Here is a 22,076-nt window from a genome sequence, read left to right on the forward strand (position 1 = left end):
ACTTACAGTAGATGTCAGTTGGCATGCCCCCAGGAGTACCACCACAGACGCTGAGCGATGTACCGCTGTGGAGGGAGTTAGCAACAAAATGTTATTTCAAACACCTGAAGAAATCAGTTCAAGTGTACACTATATTTAAAGTATTAGCACTGCTTTACCTTATCATCAGACAGGGATTTCCTACAGGGAACTGTGTCGCTCTCTTCATAGCCAGACTCCACTGAGAAAAACAGTGATTTAACGTTGCTGAGTACAGGAGCTGCTGGTCTGCAGCTGCCTTGAAAAGTTGGTTTGTTTGTGTCGTTGTGTGACTTTGGAGCTCAAAAGGGTGAAACAGATTCACCAAAGACAGAAAATAACACCAACTAACTAACTGCCTGAAGCAGTGTTAAACCAGCAGCTCCTGTGTTCAGTAAGTTTAAATTACTGTTTTTGTCAATGGAGTCTGGTGGCATTAATGAGAGCACAGAGGCCCCAACTAACAGGGCTGTCTGACATTAAGGTAAGCAGTGAAAACATCCTCAACACTGCATTCATCTACACTGTTGTTTTTTGACTGTTTTTTAGGTGGCTAAAACACATTGTGCGTTCTGCAGCCTCTGCAGCAGTACACTGCTTAGCTTCCTTGGAAAAACTCTTGCCTGCTTCTCCAAACTAAGTGCATGCCAACTGCAACATGCTGTAGACCATTATCCTGACTATGGAAAAGTACCTCATACAACCTCACTTTAAAGGATCCAGACTCTTTAAGTTCCTCAGTTGGTGCTGAATACTACAAGTCTGAAATGAAATCAATCAAAGAGTGAGCAGTTGCAAAGAAGTGAGCTCACCAGATCTCTGCAGCTTGTTCCTCATGACTGCTTGAAGCTGGCAGTTCAAGGCTACTAGCTACTAGCATAAAACACTTGAATGACTGATCTGTCAGGGGCCAAGTGGCATTGTGGGTAATGTAGGCACTGGGTTTTGACAAGAAGGACAAAATGCATGGAATAAGGAAAGGTGATATCTCTGGTTCTACTGCGGCATTTTTTGTGAGTCTATCAATGTAACAGGTGTGTGATGCTAAATGTTTACTCTGAAATAATTTTATATGCACATTAGGAGAGTTTTTTGTGTTTGTTTTTTACCAGTTGTCATCACACACTTAATTAAGAAAGCCAAAGGTATTCACTTGAAAAGTAAAATTGCCGTGTTTTTTTTAAATTAATGAAATTATTGTCTCAGGATTTTGAGAAAGGTTTTCATGGAGACAAATGTTGCATGTTTTTCTGAATCAACTAAATAATAATCTTGACAGTCTTGACATTTTTTCCCCTATGAAAACTTTTCTCAGAATTCTGAGATATTATCAATAATTTAGAAACGGGGCTTTTTTTCTCAGGTGAATGCATTTGGCTTCCATACTTTATTAATATTATATTAGTAAAACCATTTAGTGCAGTGTTTCCCAACTGGTCCAGCCACAGGGTTCAGATTTTGTCCTTAGTCATTAGTTGAAGGTCCACACATAAGAAAAATTTATCACATTTCATTTCACAAAATGTATACAGCATGTGAGCTATGAACATAATAAAAAACAGCATATTACACAGAAAAAGTGCAATTACTTGAAACATAGTCAATATATAATCCTGCAACCCAAGCACAGCACTTCAAAATAAAATCCCAGTGCCAGAAATTTGAATTTATTTTTTTTTTTAATGAATTTATTTATTTTTTACAAACTTGACATGTTCGGGAGTTTCTTGTGGTCCTTTCAGAATGGACCCACTTTTGGGCTGCGACCCACCAGTTAGGAGCCACTGACTTAGGTTTTTTTGTTTTTGCTCATGTGCTTTAAGTCTTTACATAAACAATAGATGGAAAGTTTGGGATATGGTGCAAATATAATATAAAATGTACAGATAAGATTTTCTTGCAGTTTTCGTTGTTGCAATATTTAACCTCCCAATGTGAAATTCATACTGTATATATTATAACTCTACATTCAGCTGTGACAACCGCATTCACTACCAGTCTTGTCAATCAGTTATCAGTTATCCTTGCAGGTATGACAAATTATTAATTTAACTTTACCCTGAAGACATAATGGCAACAAAAACAATTTGGGCTTATGGTGATTTATCCTTTTTCATTACAGACTAATTGCTTATCGTGTGAGATCTGATTAATGATTACACAACAGTGAATTCAAACGTCCCCACTCCAGGGCATCGGCAAGGGCCAATTAGCTTGTACCTTGAGGCCCTTCTATCCCTCTCCACTGCTCTGCGTGTTACAGCCGAAACTAAAATCTCCAATCCTGCCAAGCTGAGCCCATCTGTTTTTTCTCTGTTGCTTTGGCCAAAAGGAATACAAACCTAATGAATTAAAAAAGATGTTGTTTTATCATAACTTAGCAGAAGAGCAGGAATGATAATACATTAAAACAAACCATGTAAGTCTGTGTTTTATCTGTGGGGCTTGTATTGTTTTTGTTTCAAGGCTGGTGAAGGATCGACGGCAGGAAAATATTGCAACACGGAGCAGAGAACGTCGCTCAGCTGTAAAAGTAAAGGTCCCGTTACATTAAATAATGGAAGAGGCTGCCGTGTGGAGGGACTGGCTGCCAGAGCAGAGCTGTGAGTGCAGCGCAGCCTCCCACAGCAGCACAGTGACAGACATGGAGGCACTCAACTGGAAGCTGGAAGATATGAAGGAAGGGAGGGTCGTACATGCAGAGGAGCTGAGAGATTTAGAGGTGAGGGAATGAGGGAGTGAGGATGAAAAGGGGAGAAGTGGAGGGATGGAGAGATAACACAAAAAGGATGAAGGAGTGGAACTGTGAATGGACAGAGAGCTGCAGAGAGAATCCAGGGCGGAGGCACTGAAGGATGAAGGGTTACCAGGACAAGCTGGGTGAAGCTCATTGGAAAAGACGGGACTGATTGTAGAAAACTAAAATCTGTGTCATTTTGGGACCATCCTTTCCCTTTCAAAGTCGTCACCAAGAAAAAAAAAGCAATGGAAATTTTTTTTCTTTGTTTTTTTCATGTCCATGGGGTTATAATAACAAAAATCAGTGTTCATGTTCATGTTCAATGTTTGGGATGGCTATTCATTCAGAAAAAAATTGTGCCTGTATTGAAGGTTTTATGTGTCTTTCAAAAGGTGGTTTTTAACAATTGGCTAAATGAAACTACAGAACGTTACTACACCAAACACAGCTTTGCAGCCTCGCTGTGGTCGCAACATGAGTCATGCGACTGCGATGTAGTTTGTTTAAAGCCGAACATTAGCTTTTTACTTGTCATTTCATTTAAGCTTCAAACATCTTAAAAGTGGCAGTCATTTGTGGAGATTACCTTGCTAAACAAAACATGTAAGTAACATAAGCATTTGCTTGCTACAGAGCTTTTTTTTCAATGATCCTAAGTCAAATGGAAAAATCCATTGTGTTTTTATGGATAACCAGGGCGAAGAAAAACATTATGCCTGGGACACTCTATATGACAGCTGCCTCAAGTGTTGGCCTCTGTTTGGGTGCAATGCACTGAAAATCACCTTATCATTAAAAAAAAAAAAAAAAAACTTCTCAATATCTAGAAAAATGCAGATATTTAATTAAAACAAAGCCAAGTCCCTTCGAGTCATCTCTCCTTGATCTAAGTCAAGTCTCAAGTCATGAATATCAAGTAACAAGTCAAGTCATTTATCAGTGTTAGTCGAGCAAGTCTGAGTCCTTGCATGGAGTCTGGTTCCAGCCAAGGCATGTGACTCAAGTCATCCACCTCAGCACAGATGCTCCACTAAAATAAAATAGGAAAAGCAGCTCTCTTAGCACTTGTCTTTAAGTTGTTTTCAAATTCAAAACCATGTTCAATGATCACCAGCCATCAGAGATGAAAACAGCCTGAAACCAGTACTGGCACCGGGTACCAAAGAGTTGAGGATGCTGCTGTCAGAGCGAAACATATTCATCCAGAACTAAAAATAAATTCAAAGAGATAAACAGCACTGAGCTAATGCCGTCTCTCTCTCTCTCTGTTTCGGACTTCAGAATGACATTATCTCACTCGTAAACACAATGAATCATCTACATCAACTACCTCAAACAAATATTCAGTATGGTCAGTAAATAAGATATATAAGATACTCCAAGTTTAGGAAAGAAAACTGGTATCAGATCATCACTTAGAGACATAAATCTTCTTTTTTTCATTTTGTACAACCTAAAATACTCTTTCTTGTTTCATGCCTTTGTGGGCCTGTTATTGCAACCCAATGCTTTTTAGAAACTTTTCTCATTGTCTTTTTTTTGTTAGTCCACAATGGAACAAAAATAATAATAAAATAAAATAAAAAAACTGCATTGTCAGATCTACTGAAGAGGGAAATTAAAAATACAAACACTGTGAGGATTGAGTTTCATCCAAAAAAAAAATATATCCAAAGAGATTTTGACCCTGGATGCAAAATGCCGCCAACAAGCAGTGTGCCAAAGGAGGTTTTGATGTGCAAAAAGAGTCTAAGAGAATCAAACTAAACACACTCAGAGCTCTGCTGAGAAAACAGGAAGTCTTGCAGCTCCTCACTGGACAATGTGGTCTCACTTAATGACAGATGGATCAATAGCCTTCATGACTGAGATTGAGAGAAAATGTCAATCTGTCATCAGATGTCATGTTAATCTATGAACCTTGAACGGGGATGTTGAGGTGCAATTAATCACTGAATGTCAAACGGTGACATAAGGTGTTAAAATGTTTTTAAATCAATCTAAATAAAATAAAAAATGAAAATAATGAAATTAGATTTAATGTAACATTTTCTTATTTCAATATTAACATTTTGGGTAAATAATATAATTTTCAGATAATAGAGCAGACCTATTTAAAATTTTGAGTTCGGTCATTTGGACATATCTGAATGAGAACTATGGCTGCAGCTGAATATATTTTTGATTAATTGAGATTTAAATAAAGGTTGAATGAGTTAATGAATATTTTGGATCGACAAAGTTATAAATAGCCACATGTGACAGCAAGGCCAAAGGTTTCATTTCATCAGTGGAGGGGACACACATGAAACTGAGGGGTTTTGGGGGTCCGTCACCACATCATTTTGAGCATCAAACACTTAATTTCCTGCATTTTGGGTGATTTTTTTTTGCACCAAATTGTGGCCTTTCTGCATCAAATTATGATGTAAATGTTTTTTGTTAAAAAAAAAAGGTCCTTTCATGTTTTCATAACAAATACACATCCCCCTGAAATCTACACCCATGTGTGACACATCAGAAAGCACAAGCTGAGTATTTTGCTTTCAGACCACCAAATAAATCAAGTTATTACAGCAAACTGAAAATGTTTTACTCATACATGTTAGAAAATGTCCTATAAAAAGTAAAATAAAATAAAATAAAACGACGAGGCTAAAGCCAACTTCACATGCAACGATGATGTCAGCGTGCAAACAATGCGCGAGAAGTCTATGTCTTTTCTGTTTTTTTAACCAAACTTTGGGCTCATACAGTCTGCTACTCGGGCAAAAAAAGTCATAAAACAGAAAATGCAACAAAGACTTCTGCCACGTAACAACCAACACAAATTACCGAGCAGCGATATTGCCCCGTACAGCAACGCTTCGTTACCAACCGGCCACACCAATAACTCCTGCTCGGGACAGCTCTGCAAAACTTAACCATGACCGTTTTACTTTCTCCCCCAGACATCTGAATTCAGCTCCAGCTCTCCTGCACACTCAGCACCACTTAAACATCCGTCAAAGCCCCGTGTGATCACAGCATGCAGAGAGTACAGTACCTTTGCTGTCTTCGCGCCTGTAAGTGAATGAGTTTGAGATGCTGAGTACAGTGAGGATGAATGGAGGCTGCGCTGCCTGGCAACCAGACAACCAATCAAATAATAGAAGACAAGAGATTTGACAACATGCACAACTCACCTGATGTAGGATCATTAATTTAGTCCCAGTGGTAAGCTGGGAGGTCTACAAGTATCGCCTAAATTTAATGCTTTTTAAAAATTTTAATTTTTATTTCTAAACAAAAACAATATTTCTAACTACTGTAGGTACTGCAGTGTAGTGGTTAGTAGGCTCATATATATGTGGCCCAGTGCAGAGTTTTTGTTTTTTGTAAGCTTGAGTTAGGTTAGTCTACATTTTTGCCAAAATGTTAAGTGCAATTCTAAAGTAAAAAAGAAAGTATTAAGATATCGTCAAGATCTGTAACATCAAAAATGTGGACTTCATGCAAAAACGCATGAAGCGTGACTCATTGTTACAAAAAGAGATTAAAACATAAAATGAAATTAAATAAAATATTTGTGGTTAAGACCTCACAAATTCAATATTAAGACCATACATAAGACTTTTAAGGCCTAATATGTATGAAATCGCAGGTTCTAAAAATGTCTTAAATTCAGACACCCTGTGCTAGGGTTGTACTCATTCTGTTCATAATAATTTTGTGGCAACTTTCTCCTCTTCAATTTTCCAAGTATTATATTAAAATGTGAAGAGTACAGTATAAGATGGTTAATAAGAAAATAAACACATAATTATGTTGCATTTTATTTATTTATTTGTTGTAATTGTGCGTTGGTAGCTCTATATTGACCTGTATTTTCAAATCCCTTTGATTCAGGCATCAACCAAAGTGTCTGTCAGTCTTTGATGGCATGCTTTGTGAACAGCAGCTACATCTACAGCACCCTCTAGTGAATTCATTTAGGAAGTGGGTCACTGTGTAGAACAGGAATGCTTCGCCCCGTGGACGAAGTTGTGCGGCATCTTCTTGACTAAAAAGAATCCCTAGCTATAAAAAAAAAATGTTTTCAAGGTCTAAAACATTACACAGTCACTGAGGAGAGCCCAGATCTCATCGTATGTGAGACATCTCCTCCAGAAAAGGAGTCTTCATGCAGCCTGTGCAGAGCTGGTCCATCCATAGAGGAGCCTCGTGCTGCAGAGGGGTACGGCGCGGGTAGAAAGTGTACGAGAGGTCGTAGTTTAAAAGACAGCTGAGGGAGGCCATGTAGATGTCTGAGAAACGAGACAGACGTCTGGAGAAGTAAGTGGGGTTGTGACACGTTCTGAAGATGCTGCCGAACTGAGGGTTGAACAAGTTCTTTGTCATCACCCTGCGACATGAAAGGATAAAGTATATGATGGTATGATTTTCAGCATGTAAGGATTCATATGTGTAGCAGTGGAAGTGGAGAATTTGAATTTATTAGCACACAAGATGTGATAAAAACAAGTAGATAATAACTAACATAGCAGGAATTGTGCAAAGACACCAACGACAACATAACAAACAAGCAAGTGGTTATAAAAATCATAAATGGAACAGACACATACATATAAACACAGCTAATACATTAACTACGCACATGTTTTTCATGTTAGACCTAAATGAAAATAATGATGGAAAAGTTTTAATAAAGTGCATTTTAAAGCATTTTGTCCGTAATTATTCAGATAATTACCCGAGTAAAAGTCTTTATGCAACAAAGATAGCCAATTTCAAGTGAAAGTCTTACACAAATGTCCTTTAAGTTATATTAAATAAAAGTAATCATCATGTAGGCAGTTATGGTCTTTGTTAGTCTGATATTGTCATATTAGTTCTACACATTCATGAACATGTACGCAGCATTTTGTTGTGTACATGTTAATGTGGGGATGGGCAGCTTAATTATGGCATCATTCGGAAAAAATCTGATAATAAACTTTTAGTATATTATAATTTGATTGGACTGAGGGAACATTAGACTTCTGCATCTCCTCTTTGCTCTGTTTATCCAAAAGAGAGCAAAAAAGAAAGTCTGACAATAAACAAAATATAACATCTACCAAAATCTGTTATTTTTTCCAGGTTTATGCCGACCCCAGATTTAATTATGTAGCTGCTCAATTTTAACTTCTAATATACAGTTAGGGAGTTTAATTTATAGTATAAAAGCATTATATGTTATATGCTCATTACGGGCTCTTAAAATCTTAACCTACAAAGTGACTATAGCTGTAAAGTAAATCTAGAGGAGCACAAGCATCGTATACTTGTACCACAAATCTAAAACACTCCAGTACAACAGTCTCAGAACTGTACTTGAGTTTGTTGCTTTTCATAAATATACCTAATATCAGCAGGGTCATTGGGTTCATTGGAGGTGCATGAGCTCGAGTAATGGACTGAGATAACAACACCCACCTGAGCTCTTCTCTCTCCTTCTGCCATTCCTGAAAAACCAGTTTACACTCTGGTTCCCGGTGTGTCTAAGATAATGACAAAACATAATTAGGAGATCAAGGTCTAAAAACTTGCCGAAGAAAGATCTGATTCTCTATTAAAACGTGAGAACAGAAACAGTTGGTATTCTTTGGTCTGAGCCACAGTGATAAAGTTGTTTTTACTTCTTTCAGTTTCCCACTGCTTAATTACAAGACAATCGTACCAGTTCAATTTAGAACCAATACGACAAACAGCTGGAAATAAATGTCAGTGCAGATTGTGGTTTGCTATCAGTTAATTCAGCAATTTGAGGCGCACCAAACACGAGTAACTGCTGGCTGTGAAATGTCAACATCTGTCTCTTTTACCCCTTAACACATTTTGGATTTAAATTGAGAAAGACTGAGATGTGTCAATGCTGTTATGTTGCGATCCCCTGCGTAAAAATGAAAGCTGCAATCCACCCCTGGAATTCATTTCTCACCTGCAGGCGTTCCATCAGGCCGGTCAAAGCTTGCAGCCAGGTGAGGCTCAGAGCGTACCGGTCTGTGCTCACCACTTTGGTTTCCTGCTCCAGCTCAGGCACGATGGCGGCTGTACGCCAACCGTGTCGTAACATCAGATCCTGCCACAAGTGAGATTGCTTTGGTCAAACTCCAGCTTGTACAGTGATGAATTGTAATATCCTGCACAGACCCATCGAGAATCTGTATCTCGAGCATTATGTGGTGTTTCTCCGTCAGTCTTTCAGAGCAGAAACACCAAATATACTCAACGGGAACATTTTTAGTCTCCAGGCGTCTTTAGTTTCACCCGTCCTACATGTCTTCATTTTATGAGAGAATCAGTGGCTTTTAGCTGGTTACAGCTGGGATGCTGCTGGTTTATAAATCACTTAATGACTTTGGGCCATCTGTTTGAAGAATATAAACCCAGCAGACTCCTTAGATCTGTAGGAAGTAGTCAGGTGATGGTGCCTGAAGTTAAAAGTAAATGGTTTTAGATGCTGCACACAGATGGAACCAAATAGCTCCCGAACATAAGCCATTTCAAAATCTAATTCAACAATTCGCTGCTTTCCTGTTCCTTTGACGGATCGGTTTTTCTATTGCACTATTTCTACTCTATAAAATATATGAATTTGTCTGTTTGTTTTTTTTAAATCTCACTTTATTCTGTTACATTTGATTTTATTTTGCTTTTTGTTGTGTTTTAAATGCATCTTTAATGCATTTCTTCCCCTTGTGTAAAGCACTTTGAATTGTCTGTTAAAAGTGCAACAAAAAAAAAATAAAATAAAAATTGGATTGTGTCTCATCAGCAAGTACTTCAAAATGATACATTAACAATAAACATGGAATACCTTCTGCACAGTAATCCATGCCATATCAGGAAGTCCACACTGACATCTAGTGATTGAAGTTTGCACTGTGCAGCCCCCTTTTAGTCCCACCCAAATTATTCACTGGAAATTTCAGAATTGTGCAATACAAGGAGAAAGTGGACATCTTGCTGTGTGGGAATCTCTGTCTGTGTTTCTTTGTGTTTGACAGGATCTGGACAATAATGATTACTGCTTAAAAATTATTATTATTATTATTATTATTATTAGAATTACTTCAAATCAAATGTATAGTTTAAAACTTTTAAGTTAATGTCATATAATCGTAATAATAATATAATAGATGAGGTGCATTAAATACAAATAAAAATCAACCCAATCACAGTACCAAGAGTTAGTCACAATGTGAATACTTAAAGTAATACTTCACCAAGAAAATCACCATTTTATGATGAAAAACTTTTTTCTTGCATGTTTCCATGGAATACGTTGAACATATTGATTGATTAGGGAAACAACAGCAAAACTATATCAAAACATGTTTACAAACTCTCACACTCATGCAGTACAACCCGAGTCTCATTTATGTCATGTATTTAGTACTTCCCAAAAACACGCATTTTCACTACAAAAGGTGTTAAATGTGGTCCCCCCAATCAATCAAGAAATTGATATGTTTGCTGTTTAATGTGGAGGAATGCAAGAAAATAGTTTTCTTTACAAATTCAAGGTAACATGGCATGACTAACTGATAAATAAATGGTCATTTTGTGGGTGAAGTATTCCTTTAACACAATAATTATCAGCGCTGGCATCGCAATGCTCTGACACTCACAGCCAAGTCACTGTAAAGATGGTCTCCGAAGTAAAGAACCTTTGAGCCTCTCCAGCCTGTCAGTCGGAGAAAGTCAAACAAGTTTCCCTGAAACAAAGAACACCACAAAAGGCCAGTCTGTTTATTTCATAGAGTCGCACAGACTTTAACAAGCAACAACGTGTCACATTTACAACATGTAAGATCGAAGATGAAGTAGAGAAATAAACGTGTGGGGCAGTTCAAACACAAGGAAACATTTCTGAAAACTCAGACAGTAGCCTGAAGTAACACAGACCTGTTTGTAGATCTGTCCTTTATCCAAACTCTTTATCTTTTCCCAACGAAGATCCCCGTTACCATCCAAGCGCCTGAAGGGTCTGTAAAGCACCACACTTTTTATGACACTTCTGAACCAGATGATCAATGCTCTGTTCACCACTTTCTAAAAAACATTTACTTACTTGATACAATCAGTGAAGAAGTGAGGTTTGTCTGCCTGCACAATGACAACATCAAAGAAATCCCTCCAGTTTTTTCCCACCATGTGTGTCATTCCTTTATCCCTGCACACAAGAGAGAAAAAAATTGGAATAACAGACTGCAACAGAGCAGTTTACCGTCACTATGAGTCAGAGTGGCCTCATAGCGGACAGAGCCAACACTTACACGAAGCTGAAGGGACTGTTGGTAATGAGGAATAGTTTTTTCCCATCACTGACCAATCGATGCAAAACAGCATCAGTCTCTTCTCCTCTCAGAATGAACTTATCTGTGAAGAGAAGGGAGACAGCTCGGTGGCACAGACTGTAATCTTAGTGTTATTTTATGTGCTGTAATGTGCTGACTTTATACAAAAATAGGGAAAGGATCTCTTACCAAGATCTTCCATGACCCATTTGTACATGAAGCCTTTGAGGTGGACCATGCCAATGGCCTCCTGTGGATTAAACAAGTGTTACACGGGATACGTTCACATCACAAGCAAATATGGCCCAAATCTTTGCTCTCATTTGGCATAAAGCTGATTTTTTCAGAGTACAGTGGGCACAAAAGTCAGATTTTTTTTTCAATCAGATGTGGGCCACTTCCATATATGGGCCTAAACATTCATATCAGATTAATGTGAGTTTTTTCATTAAGTTCATTAAGTTTTTGGATCATACTTAAAAATGGTTCCAACAAATTTTCAAACCTTTCCATGACTTTTGAAGGACCCATAATAAAATATCCATGACCATTCACAGTGTGTAAAACAAGCATTGCTCCACCTCAGAAAAGCAGTTCCATATAAAGGAGTAGGGGGCCACAGCATAGGTATGGAAACTTTATGATTCATGACTGTACATGTTAATCGTATTATTTCAACATTATTTTTTTCTTATTCAAACACATCAGTTTCAAACACTATTCAAACATAGTTATCTGTAGCTGGCATACATTGAGGCAGAGAGGAAACATGGGAAGAGAATGAAGAAATGCATGTCACTTAAGGCTACGTTACATCAACAACTAGCCTGCAGAAAATACATTTGTTGTTGTTACATTAAATGGAAAATTACATACAAATGATTACCATAGCAATTAATTTCATTACGCATTTAAAAAAAAACCCTTCCCAAGGCATGGAGACCAATATTGTGAAATTCCATCACTTATCCAAGCTTTCCATGACTGTGGGAGCCCTGTGTCCTGTGCCGAAGCTGTTTGTGGGCACTACAGAAGGCTGCCATAGCTGCACCACTGCTGCGGTGGGCTGCCCCAGTTTCCAGCAGCTTTCTTATGAGGATAACTTGCCAACATGCCTAACCGCCTTGTTGTGAGGCACCGACAGAAATATTGGAATGGAGCTCTGGAACAAAAACAGTTTTGGAGCAACTGTACTGCTGTGAAATCTTTCAAACTGTGGCCTCTCAACTGCTGACTACTCCTGCACCCACTGCACAGAACTACCAATAAGCTGCTAATAGAGCTTTAACTATGGCTGTGCCTTCTCACCTTCATGCCACTGTTCTAACGCAGGCATGTCCGAAGTTTGGCTGGAGGCCAATCATGGCAAACAGACCGATTTTATTCCACAGCTTGTCTTTGAAAATGTACTCTGTGACCCATAATACAATATTGGTTAATCAAGCAACTTCACTTGGAATTTGTTGTTATTTACCTCACAACAGCAGTTCGATCATACAGTTTGGAGACATGCAGCAAGCAGGAACTACACAGACAGAGCTAATCTGTTTTTTTGGAAAGAGACTGTAAACAAGTAAACAGTTATCTAGTAGCAGACATTTCCTGTTAGGTAGCAGACAAGGCCACAGGAAAGAGGCCTAAAGTCGACAGTAAGGGCTGCCACTTTTAGGAGCGGTAGAAAAATAAATACTTTTCACTGAAAAAGTATTTGTAATTTGTATTATTACTTTTTTTTAATGACTTATTTGATGATGGGAACCAGCTGGCCGCCAAATATTTCCACATTATCTAATCTGGCGCCCATTCAAAAAAGATTGGACGCGCTCGTTCTAACGGCTCATAATCTCGAAGCCTGAACAGTCTACAGCCTGTTATCCCAAAAACAAAGGCGCATTGCTCCGAAAATAGCTGCACACTCTCCCCAACAGAAGCACATGGTTAATCATTATGCAAATGAAGTAGCTCTGATGAAGTAATTCTGCATAATAACTGGCCACGTGCTTCTGTTTGGGAGAATGCTGGGCCCATCTGAACAATGGGCCGTCGCTGCCTCGACACATGATGAACTGTCACCCAACTTCCACCGCAAATCATTTGGAAGATGAACATTTGTGCTGCTGGGTCATTCATTTTTCCCCCCAAATGCCTGTGTCTCACAAAAGTGACGTTTTTTGTTATTGTTCTAACGTGCATGTGTGTGATGTTATTGGTTGCATGTGAGGCATTTTAGGGTTGAGATCTTTTCCCGTTGATGTCATTTCAGACATAAATGTGAAAAAATCTCAATTGAGCATTAAGCTGTGCAATGTGAACGTAGAAATTTACACCAGATCTACAGATTTCATGGTAGGATCCAGCTAACTAACTGCTGAGGAATAGCTGTGAACTTGGGTATTTTTTTATTGTGTTTTGTAAGTGATGTTTTTTTGTGTAGTTTTGTGTTGTATTGTCTGTCTTGTGTCTTCCTTGTAACACTTTATATGATGTGCTACTGTGTGTATTATTCTGTCTTGTGTGTGTCTTTTCTTTTTCTCTTCTTCTTGTACAACTTTGTATTACGATGTCATCGTGCTGTGTATTTGTTCTGAGCTGCCGAGGGACTGCAAATTCGAATTAGCTCACAACTATAAATCTGGTAGGGTGCATTAAATGGTGACATTTATGTTTTAAACTGTACATGGTCCCCTTTCAATTTGATTAAATAAATAGAATAAATAGAAATGACCTGTTATATGTCATTGCTTAAGAATGTCATATGATTTTTTTTGTTATTATTTTTAATCCAAGCTGATATTGTACAGCAACCCTCTGTAACTGGAAACCCTGGCATCTCAGGACCAACAGGAAAAGCTGCCATTGTTCTTTGTTCTACCCATGAGAGACTATTGCAAACTTCTGCTGAGCTCAGCAGATTCCTGACGCTCCAGCTGAAGAACCGCAGAGAGTGAAAACAGTCAAACACACTGGGTCAGTATGCTTCTCAGTGTGAGCTGCAGGGTTAGGCTTCAGCTCTAAACAGAGAGTTATACTTAATACCGCAAAAGCCAGGGGCCGTACTCACCGAGACGTCCTTGAAAAGGTGAACTGGATCGTATTCAATGTCGTTGGTGATGAAGAAATCATTTGCAGCAGCCAAGAGAGTCATCTCAGGGATGGAGAAGATGTCCATGAACTGCTTCACCCTGGGTCCCTGTGAAAGAAAACACACTTAAAAGTGGTCAACAGATTATCAGCCTGGACGATTGTAGGGTCTAATATTTGGCATTTCATTGATTATCTGTATCAGCGTTTTTTTTTAATGATCAATGATAAAATTAGTTCACTAAAAAGTGCAAAGAAAGTGAACTTTTACTTTGCAAAACCTCAGGGAGATATTTTTATTTATTCATTTTTATTTTAATTTTTACTTGACTTTCTAAAAAACCTTGCTGGGAAGTTTCAGTGCATGATGCTGGAAGTTTCAGTTTTGATTAAACATTTGCTAAAGGCATTTGAATAAAGTTTTGTGTTGGAGTTTTCTTTATTCCAAATTCTAAATATTGAAAGAAAGGTCTTTATTGTAAATGCATATTGGTTACACATATTGGCAGTCAGTCTCACTAACTACTAATAATCAGTATCGGTATCGGCCCTGAAAAACCAATATCAGTCGACCCCTAATACTTAATGCTTGTAGTTTGGATGCAGTAAATGTAAATTTAACACTTCCTAATCACATTAGAAACTTGTTTTCCAACAACAACTGTGGTCACCCTGAAAACAAGAGTCCCCAAATGAGATTAGGCCCAACTATTTTGGAAAGGACTGTTTCAAGGAGATTTACAAGATGGAGAGGCATACTTTCTGCTGCAGGAAGCACTTAAAAGACCCGATGGACCGAAAACTATTTGAGCCTGATTCAAAACATCAAGAGTCCAAATTGCTCCTAATTAGCACACAAGTCAGGTTAAACTGTGTGACTGTCAGACTCAATAGAGATTTCTACTTTTCATGCTGGTTGAGTGCAGCTTCTAAAACTAAAAACAAATTATTTTGTTGGACACAAAGTTCTTGTGGTCAGCTTTTCAGGGACTGGAACACAGCCTTCCAGCTGATGCATGACGACAATGGAACAAATGAGATTACAAAATTCAGCATCAGAGACTTATGTAATGGTAAAGCCATGCAAAGCCAGACACTTGGAATATCTGCTCAGAATAACAGATGTAATCCTGGACTACATCCCTGTCTGAGAGTGGCCGGATGAGATTATACCAGATGTGTTGAGCCCACAAAGTTAAGAGGAGCTTTCACATCTGTACCAAACCAAACACGTGTTTCACAGAGAGCGAAATATCTGAACACGAAATGCAAAAACTGTTATATACGTGAGGTAGCTCTGTCCACACAACTGTTTCAAGTTAAAACATTTATCCAATGACTGGGCCTTGGTCACGAGATGTATCTGCATTGTTTAGTAACTCTGGGTTTGATGAGGTATTTCTTAATAATGAAAAAACATTTGTATGTTCAGAGATTCTGTACTTATTCAGTATAAAGAGCAGTGGGCTGGTGATATATGGACTAAACCAAAACTGGGAACATTTAGGATGACAGAATATGAATATGGTAATGAGAAATATGTTTTATACAATTCAACTAAAAAAACAAAGATCCTTATGTGTTTAGCTGAAATCTGGTATTTTACCATTGATGGTAAAAGAGATATTGATTTAGTATATATGAATGATGCACAAAGATTGAGGTGGTTATTGACCTATGAAACATATAGATTAGCTCATTATCTGGAGAAAGTATGAACAATGAGAAAATAAGGTCTTTATCAAGATAAATTGTATATTTGTAAAAAAAAAAAAAAAAAAAATTCAATTATATACAATTCATTTATTGCAAGAGTATTGGTCATATGCTATTTTGTAACTTAATTTATTTTATGTACCTACTTTTCTTTTTTTGCTGATATCTGTAAAACCGGAAAATGAGACATGCTTTGAATTGTGATGATGTCTTGTAATCCCAAAAACTAACTAACTACTGTACTATAACTAAAAGAAGAAATACATCCTCTTACTTTTCCATAGAAGCCACTGTCCTGCTGCAGAGGGACATGGTAAGTCCCCCCATACAGCTGAAGGACCTCCTCATCTGGCACTGGGCTCAGTCCCCTGGGAACATCAAACATAAATAATTACACTAGAGTTAAAACACACAAACAACATTATCGGACAAAACAAACAGATGATGTTGCCTTCAGCAGCACGGATGTGAAAAAATAAACTAAAAGAAACAAATTGCTACTAGAAGGGTAAGTTCTGTGTTTTTCAAACTCGACCCTATTTTCCCATGTTTTTGTGTCTAAGTGGTTAATGGGATCGACACTTTCTGCAGTTTTAGTATTGAGCGAGAGGGCTTCAGCTGGTTAACCAGACTGCAATGTTACCAGGCAGGGATTATTTGCATAGTCAGTTTATGTCCCCTAAAAGTGCTTATTTTTGTCACCAACAGGCTCAGATTGTTATTCAAAGTGTCTGACAATTTATGGAAAATATCCCAACAGATCTTTTTTTTCTTTTTTAAAGAGTAAGATAATTTTTTGTTAAACCAGACACAGTGTAGAAATCACCAATCACTCCATTGAAATTACCTATAATTTTAGCATGTATAGAGTCAGCATAGTTTCACATCTAACTCAGGCTCAGATTATTATTCTAGGCATTTGACAGTATTATGGAAAATATCCCTGCAGAGATACCCTTTTTTGTTAAAGAGTAAGATCATTTTCTATTTAATTAAAAACAGCCCTAAAACGCCACCACTAAACGCGCCAGACTCCATTTAAACTCCATTTAAGCACGTATAGAGCTATCAGTTTTTCACATCTAACTGGATAAATTAAGTGTTTATTTTAACAGAACCAGAGTTGGTAATTGATGGAAAAGTGGAGAGACAAACCAAAAGGTTTTTTGTGTGGTTTCTTTTGTTTTTAACTGTCTTTGGATGAAGTGTGTTTCATGATGATAAAATTACATTCTATTTAAATATAGTGTGGTGTGTTTGGTGATAGTGATTTCCAGGCTGTTTCTGGTTAAACGATAATGATTGTTCTACTTCTATCTCTGTAGGGATCTTTTCTTTAATATTGTCTGACACTTTAACTAATTATCTGAGCCTGGCAGTGGCCAAAAAAAAAAAAAAAACTGTTACTTGATGTAAATTGATGATGCAAACATGCCCCGAATGGACACACTGCAGCCATTTCCTTTTTCAACACTGGACCAAAATATTTGTTCCCATTAGCTAAGAAGAAAAAAACATGAGAAAAATGGGGTCCAGGCTGAAAAATACAGAGCTTATTCTTTAAGAATCACTCAAAACAGCATCATCCTCTCACCGATACACTGTTCCCGGCTGAATGTAATGGAAGGCATCTATCTTCATCAGAAGACCCTACAGAGGAGGGAAAGAGTTTCAAATAATTATCTGTATGGGAAAATATAAATATTCTGCAATGGGAAATTTGTGATTTAAAAGAGTTTACCTTTTGAATGTCATAGTGTAGACCCCGAGCAGCGAAGTTGGGGATGTAATCATATTTGTGGATGCCTTCAGGGTACTGTAAAGCAGGAAGTAAAAAATGAATAAATGGAGCTGATTCTAAAAGCAGAAGTAATACCAATATACTGATGCAACAGCGGAAAAACACACTTTAAAGTGTTCTATTAGGAAGTCTCTCGCTGTGTTGTAGATCATTGTGTTGAGCGCATCTGAGTACAGAGCCAGCGTGTAGTCATAGTCAAAGCCGTAAATGTCCACTTCGGCCAGGTTGACCTCGTTGTTGGCGTAGATGGTGGAGGAGTTGAGGAGGTTACACGCACCAGGTGGGATCAGGTCTGAGAGCAGACGGGAAAGATTTCGTTCTGATTAAATGGGTCAAACGCAGTTTAAATCAGACAGAAATCAATGACTGAGCGAGATAAGATAACAAAATGCAGGTCACTGTTTTTATTTGAAATGGGGTGGGATTAGACCAAAACATAAAAACAAAATGCGTGGTATTCTCTTGGATTATACAACCTGCTGATTACACACTTCTGCAGAGAGAGAAGCAGTAATTCCACCGCTGATTTCAATCTAGTGATGTTGGCAAGCTCATCGGACGTTGCGTAATGTGTGCTTCAAGGATGTCAACTGACTCTTCACAGAGCTAAGTCCATCCGAAAAAAGAAAACATTTAACCCTTATAAAATAAAGAGTATTTCGTTTAATTTATCGCTGAATTGGTCTATAACATTTATTCATTAAAGTTTAAAGTAAAGGTTCATTTCTATATCAGTTTCCTTTTGTTATCCACTCACTGTTGCTTACTTTGATAACAGTCACGCTGCTAACACATGGGCACAGATTAAACAAACAGTTTACAATCTGAGACAGCCTCTCATGCCCTGGCAGGAAAATGAGCACAGCACTATAAGAGAAAGTGGGCCATGACCTTATGTCCTGGGATAGTTCAATAAGGGCTGCAGCTGTGCAGCAAAAGATGTATACAACTACCCAGGAGCTACTTTGCCTCCAGCCATCTTGCTCAGCCACATTAAAAAAAAATAGACCTAAGAAAGTACTGAAGAAATGTACATTGATAATATAAAAAAAAATGTTACATGCAGGATTCCTGCAGCTTAATGCAAGGTAGATTTAAGATTTTTTAAGATTGTTTTAATGCCACTCAGAATTAAGTTTAAGACCAATTTTCCAATAACGAAAATTGAAGACGGATAATTCTATTTTGCCCAAATTTTATTGCAACATAAAACATAACTTTTTTTGTCAGTGAAAACTTTAGACTATCTACATCAAATGTTGGGAAAACAGTCCTTTTTGAGAGTGAATAGTGGGGCCAAAAAAGTTTTTTAAGTGCACTAACTGACTTTAAAAAATATCAGTAATGTCTGTCAAATACTGTCATCTATATATTTATGTATTTTTTAAATATTTTTTATATAAAGAAATAAAATTAGTAAACAAAGCCAGACAAAATGTGGTCAATTTTTTCTTTTGACTGTCCTGTGATGTTGGTCAGTGGTCACTAAAGCCCCTCTGGTTCTAACACAGAAAAATTGCATCTTATTCTGTACAAACAGAATCATCTTACAGCTAGATTTTATCGAAAATACTGATCAGTTTATAAATTAAGATGCATTATTATAAATCAAACAACCCAACAGCATAAACTGAAGTGTTGTTTGCATGTTGATGCAACAGTAATACTTCATCATTATAGCAAATAAACAAATGACACATGACTGCTTTTACTGTTAATATATTAAGTACATTTTGCTTGTTCAATTTTACTTAAGTAAGCCTTTAAAGGCAGTACATTTAGTTGTAATTGAATGTTTTTACAAAGTTTTGTTACTTTTCTTTGCATTTGCTTGAATGATATCAATATATATCTTAATATGTTTTTCCAACTGTAATAACACACTATAAGTAGGACTGGGACACTCAGACAGAATAACAAACACAATGAAAAGTACAATATTTTGATAAGTTTGCAATAGTATGGAAAATAAACAAACAATTTAGCACAGAGTTTGATCACATTTTAGCATTTTATATTTAGCATGCTACATTTTGCTCTATTTTGATCAACATTACTGGACTCTAACAGTTAGTTGTTATGCAAATAAAGCTGTCCTCAAATAAAGGTCAAATGTAGATTACATAATACTAAATTAGTGGTCTCCCATACCCTACAAAAAACAGTAGAGCTGGGACACTTGGACGGAATAACAAACACTATGAAAAGTTAAATATTTTGATAATTTTTAAATAATATATGGAAAATAAACAAAGCAAATAAACAAAAGATCTACAAATCATAAATTACTATGTTTTAAAGCTCAAAATATTCTACTACATCAAAATAACACCAAAAGTAGTGCTGGGACACTTGGACAGAATCACAAGCACAATGAAAAGTACAATATTTTGATAATTTTGCAATAGTATATGGAAAACAAACAAACTGAAATTAAACAAATGGTCTGCCATACCATAAATAAGAATTTGACTGTTTAAAATCCTCTACTACATCAAAATAACATGACATTTTAAGCTAGTTAGCTTTTCTTTTTCTTTTTTCTTTTTTGTTGTTATTAGGACCAAAAAGAGGAACTTTGGAAGCCTGTTTGGAAAATTTTGTTTGTTTGTTTGTTTTATTTAAAGCAGCATACAGTTATTTAAACGTTTTCCTAAAATGTTTGGCATTATTAAGCAGCATTATCGTGCCATCTGTCTACTTTGACAGAGGATGAAAAACAATCCCCGAGTGAACAAACTGTCCTAACGGCTGACCGCTGGGGGTTAACCGCTGATATTTTAGGGTTAAACTGAGGACAAATTTGGGGAAACCTGTGCATACTTACCGTGGACCAGCCGCTTGGTGTCATTGTACCGAGCCCACAGGTAGGACGTCTGGTTTACCGGAGCTGCCGTGGAGGTGTAAGACCGTCTCCTGACACCGGTCACACCGGGAGCACCCACGGGCTCCTTGGGTCGCTTCTTCTCCCCGGTGGCGCATCTGTGAGGGGGGTCGTCGGCTGATGGTTGCACGTACGACACGTCTCCATTAGCGTCAGAGCTGCAACTTTGTTTTTCTGTGTTTTCGCTGCCCCGCTTTGTTCCTGCAGACAGCCTGCATGTTGTAGAAAGTCTGTTCACTTTCGGGGATCGTGCAAGAGGAGGAGTCCCTTGTCCCCTTGTCCACAGTGTGCGTGTCAATGCTGTACCTGCCGCCTTGAAAGACATTGTTTACTGTGCAAATGTAAACGCGTCTAAAAATACAAAACTGCTACCGATGCAAGCTGGCACAAGCAGGCAGATGAAAACAATCCCTTTGCCCTCAGTGCAGCGCCATGCCCCGGAAACACGCCTCTGTTTAAAGGGGAGGAGCGGGAGTCCCTGCAGCAGATCTGTCTGATCATAGCAAACAAATTCACATGGGACAACATCTTTTTATGTAACTTTTGAAAAGAGGGCATTCCTTTGTGCACAGAGGAATAATATCTTATCCTATATTAGTTTTATTTTATTTAGTAGAGCTAAAGAAGAGGAAGTATTCTGATCCTCAAGTAAAAGTAAAGTGTTGAAATAATTACAAGCAAAATTTTAAAAATGTAATTTAATAGTGTGTAAGGGACTTTCTAATTTTCCTTGAGCCTTCCTGAGTGACTGGGGAAAAATGCACAACCCTTCCTCCACCATGAATAACAATATTTCACAGTTGATATTTAAAATAAATACAAAACACAATTATTTAAAGTCGAAAATCTCTCCCCAAACCTAATAAAAAACATAATGCCCTCCCCAGTGACTAAAAAATAGAAAGGACTTTAACACCAGTGACATGTTTAGGACTTGAAACTTAAAGTTTAGGACTCTGGACTTGACTCAGGACTTGTCTTGATTTGACTTGGGACTTGAATGCAGAGTTTACTTACTTGTGACTTACATGACAATGACTTGGTTCCACATCTGGTATTAGTCTCTGAAAGTGAAGTAAAATGTGGCATGAAATAAAGTAGAAATACTCAAGTAAAAATGAAAGTGCTTAAGTTCAGTATTTGAGTAAATGCACTTAATTACCTTCCATGACTGTGAAAGACGACTATAGGTGAACTAGATTAAAAAATGGCCTTAGACCGAGGCTCCAACAGTTAAGAGTCTGCTGTAAATTGAATATGTTGCTCCATGTTCACAGAAATAATCCACCACAGATTAAGGATTTTGATGGTCTGTCTCCAAATCGTTTTGAAGAACTCAGAACTCATTATGGGCTTTAATCTGTGTTGTACACGTCCTAGATTAGAGGTTCAGTATCTACGTAAAACAGTTGGTAAATTTTTTTGAATTTTGAATTTTTTTGTTTCGATTAGCACTGGTGCCTGTGTTTTTCAACAGATTAGATCATCTACAGTGGATTTTTTTTAATTTCT

At 37.5% G+C, this 22,076-nt stretch overlaps 1 protein-coding gene across 1 annotated transcript; it reads right to left on the reverse strand.

Moving 5' to 3' along the window:
* Nucleotides 1–6,560: 6,560 nt before the first annotated feature.
* Nucleotides 6,561–21,000, reverse strand: nt5dc2 (5'-nucleotidase domain containing 2). Its single transcript, XM_042492269.1, has 14 exons — nt 20,508–21,000; nt 17,788–17,972; nt 17,621–17,695; nt 17,474–17,529; nt 16,154–16,247; nt 14,144–14,272; nt 11,272–11,332; nt 11,062–11,164; nt 10,857–10,958; nt 10,691–10,772; nt 10,414–10,500; nt 8,721–8,861; nt 8,216–8,280; nt 6,561–7,142 (listed from the first exon to the last, which is right to left on the reverse strand). Exons 1-14 carry the CDS (start codon nt 20,887–20,889, stop codon nt 6,881–6,883), a joined length of 1,824 nt encoding a protein of 607 aa, XP_042348203.1. The 5' UTR covers nt 20,890–21,000; the 3' UTR covers nt 6,561–6,880.
* Nucleotides 21,001–22,076: the final 1,076 nt, after the last annotated feature.

This window comes from Plectropomus leopardus, chromosome 8 (assembly GCF_008729295.1).
Source record: "Plectropomus leopardus isolate mb chromosome 8, YSFRI_Pleo_2.0, whole genome shotgun sequence".
NCBI classification, from domain to species: domain Eukaryota; kingdom Metazoa; phylum Chordata; class Actinopteri; order Perciformes; family Serranidae; genus Plectropomus; species Plectropomus leopardus.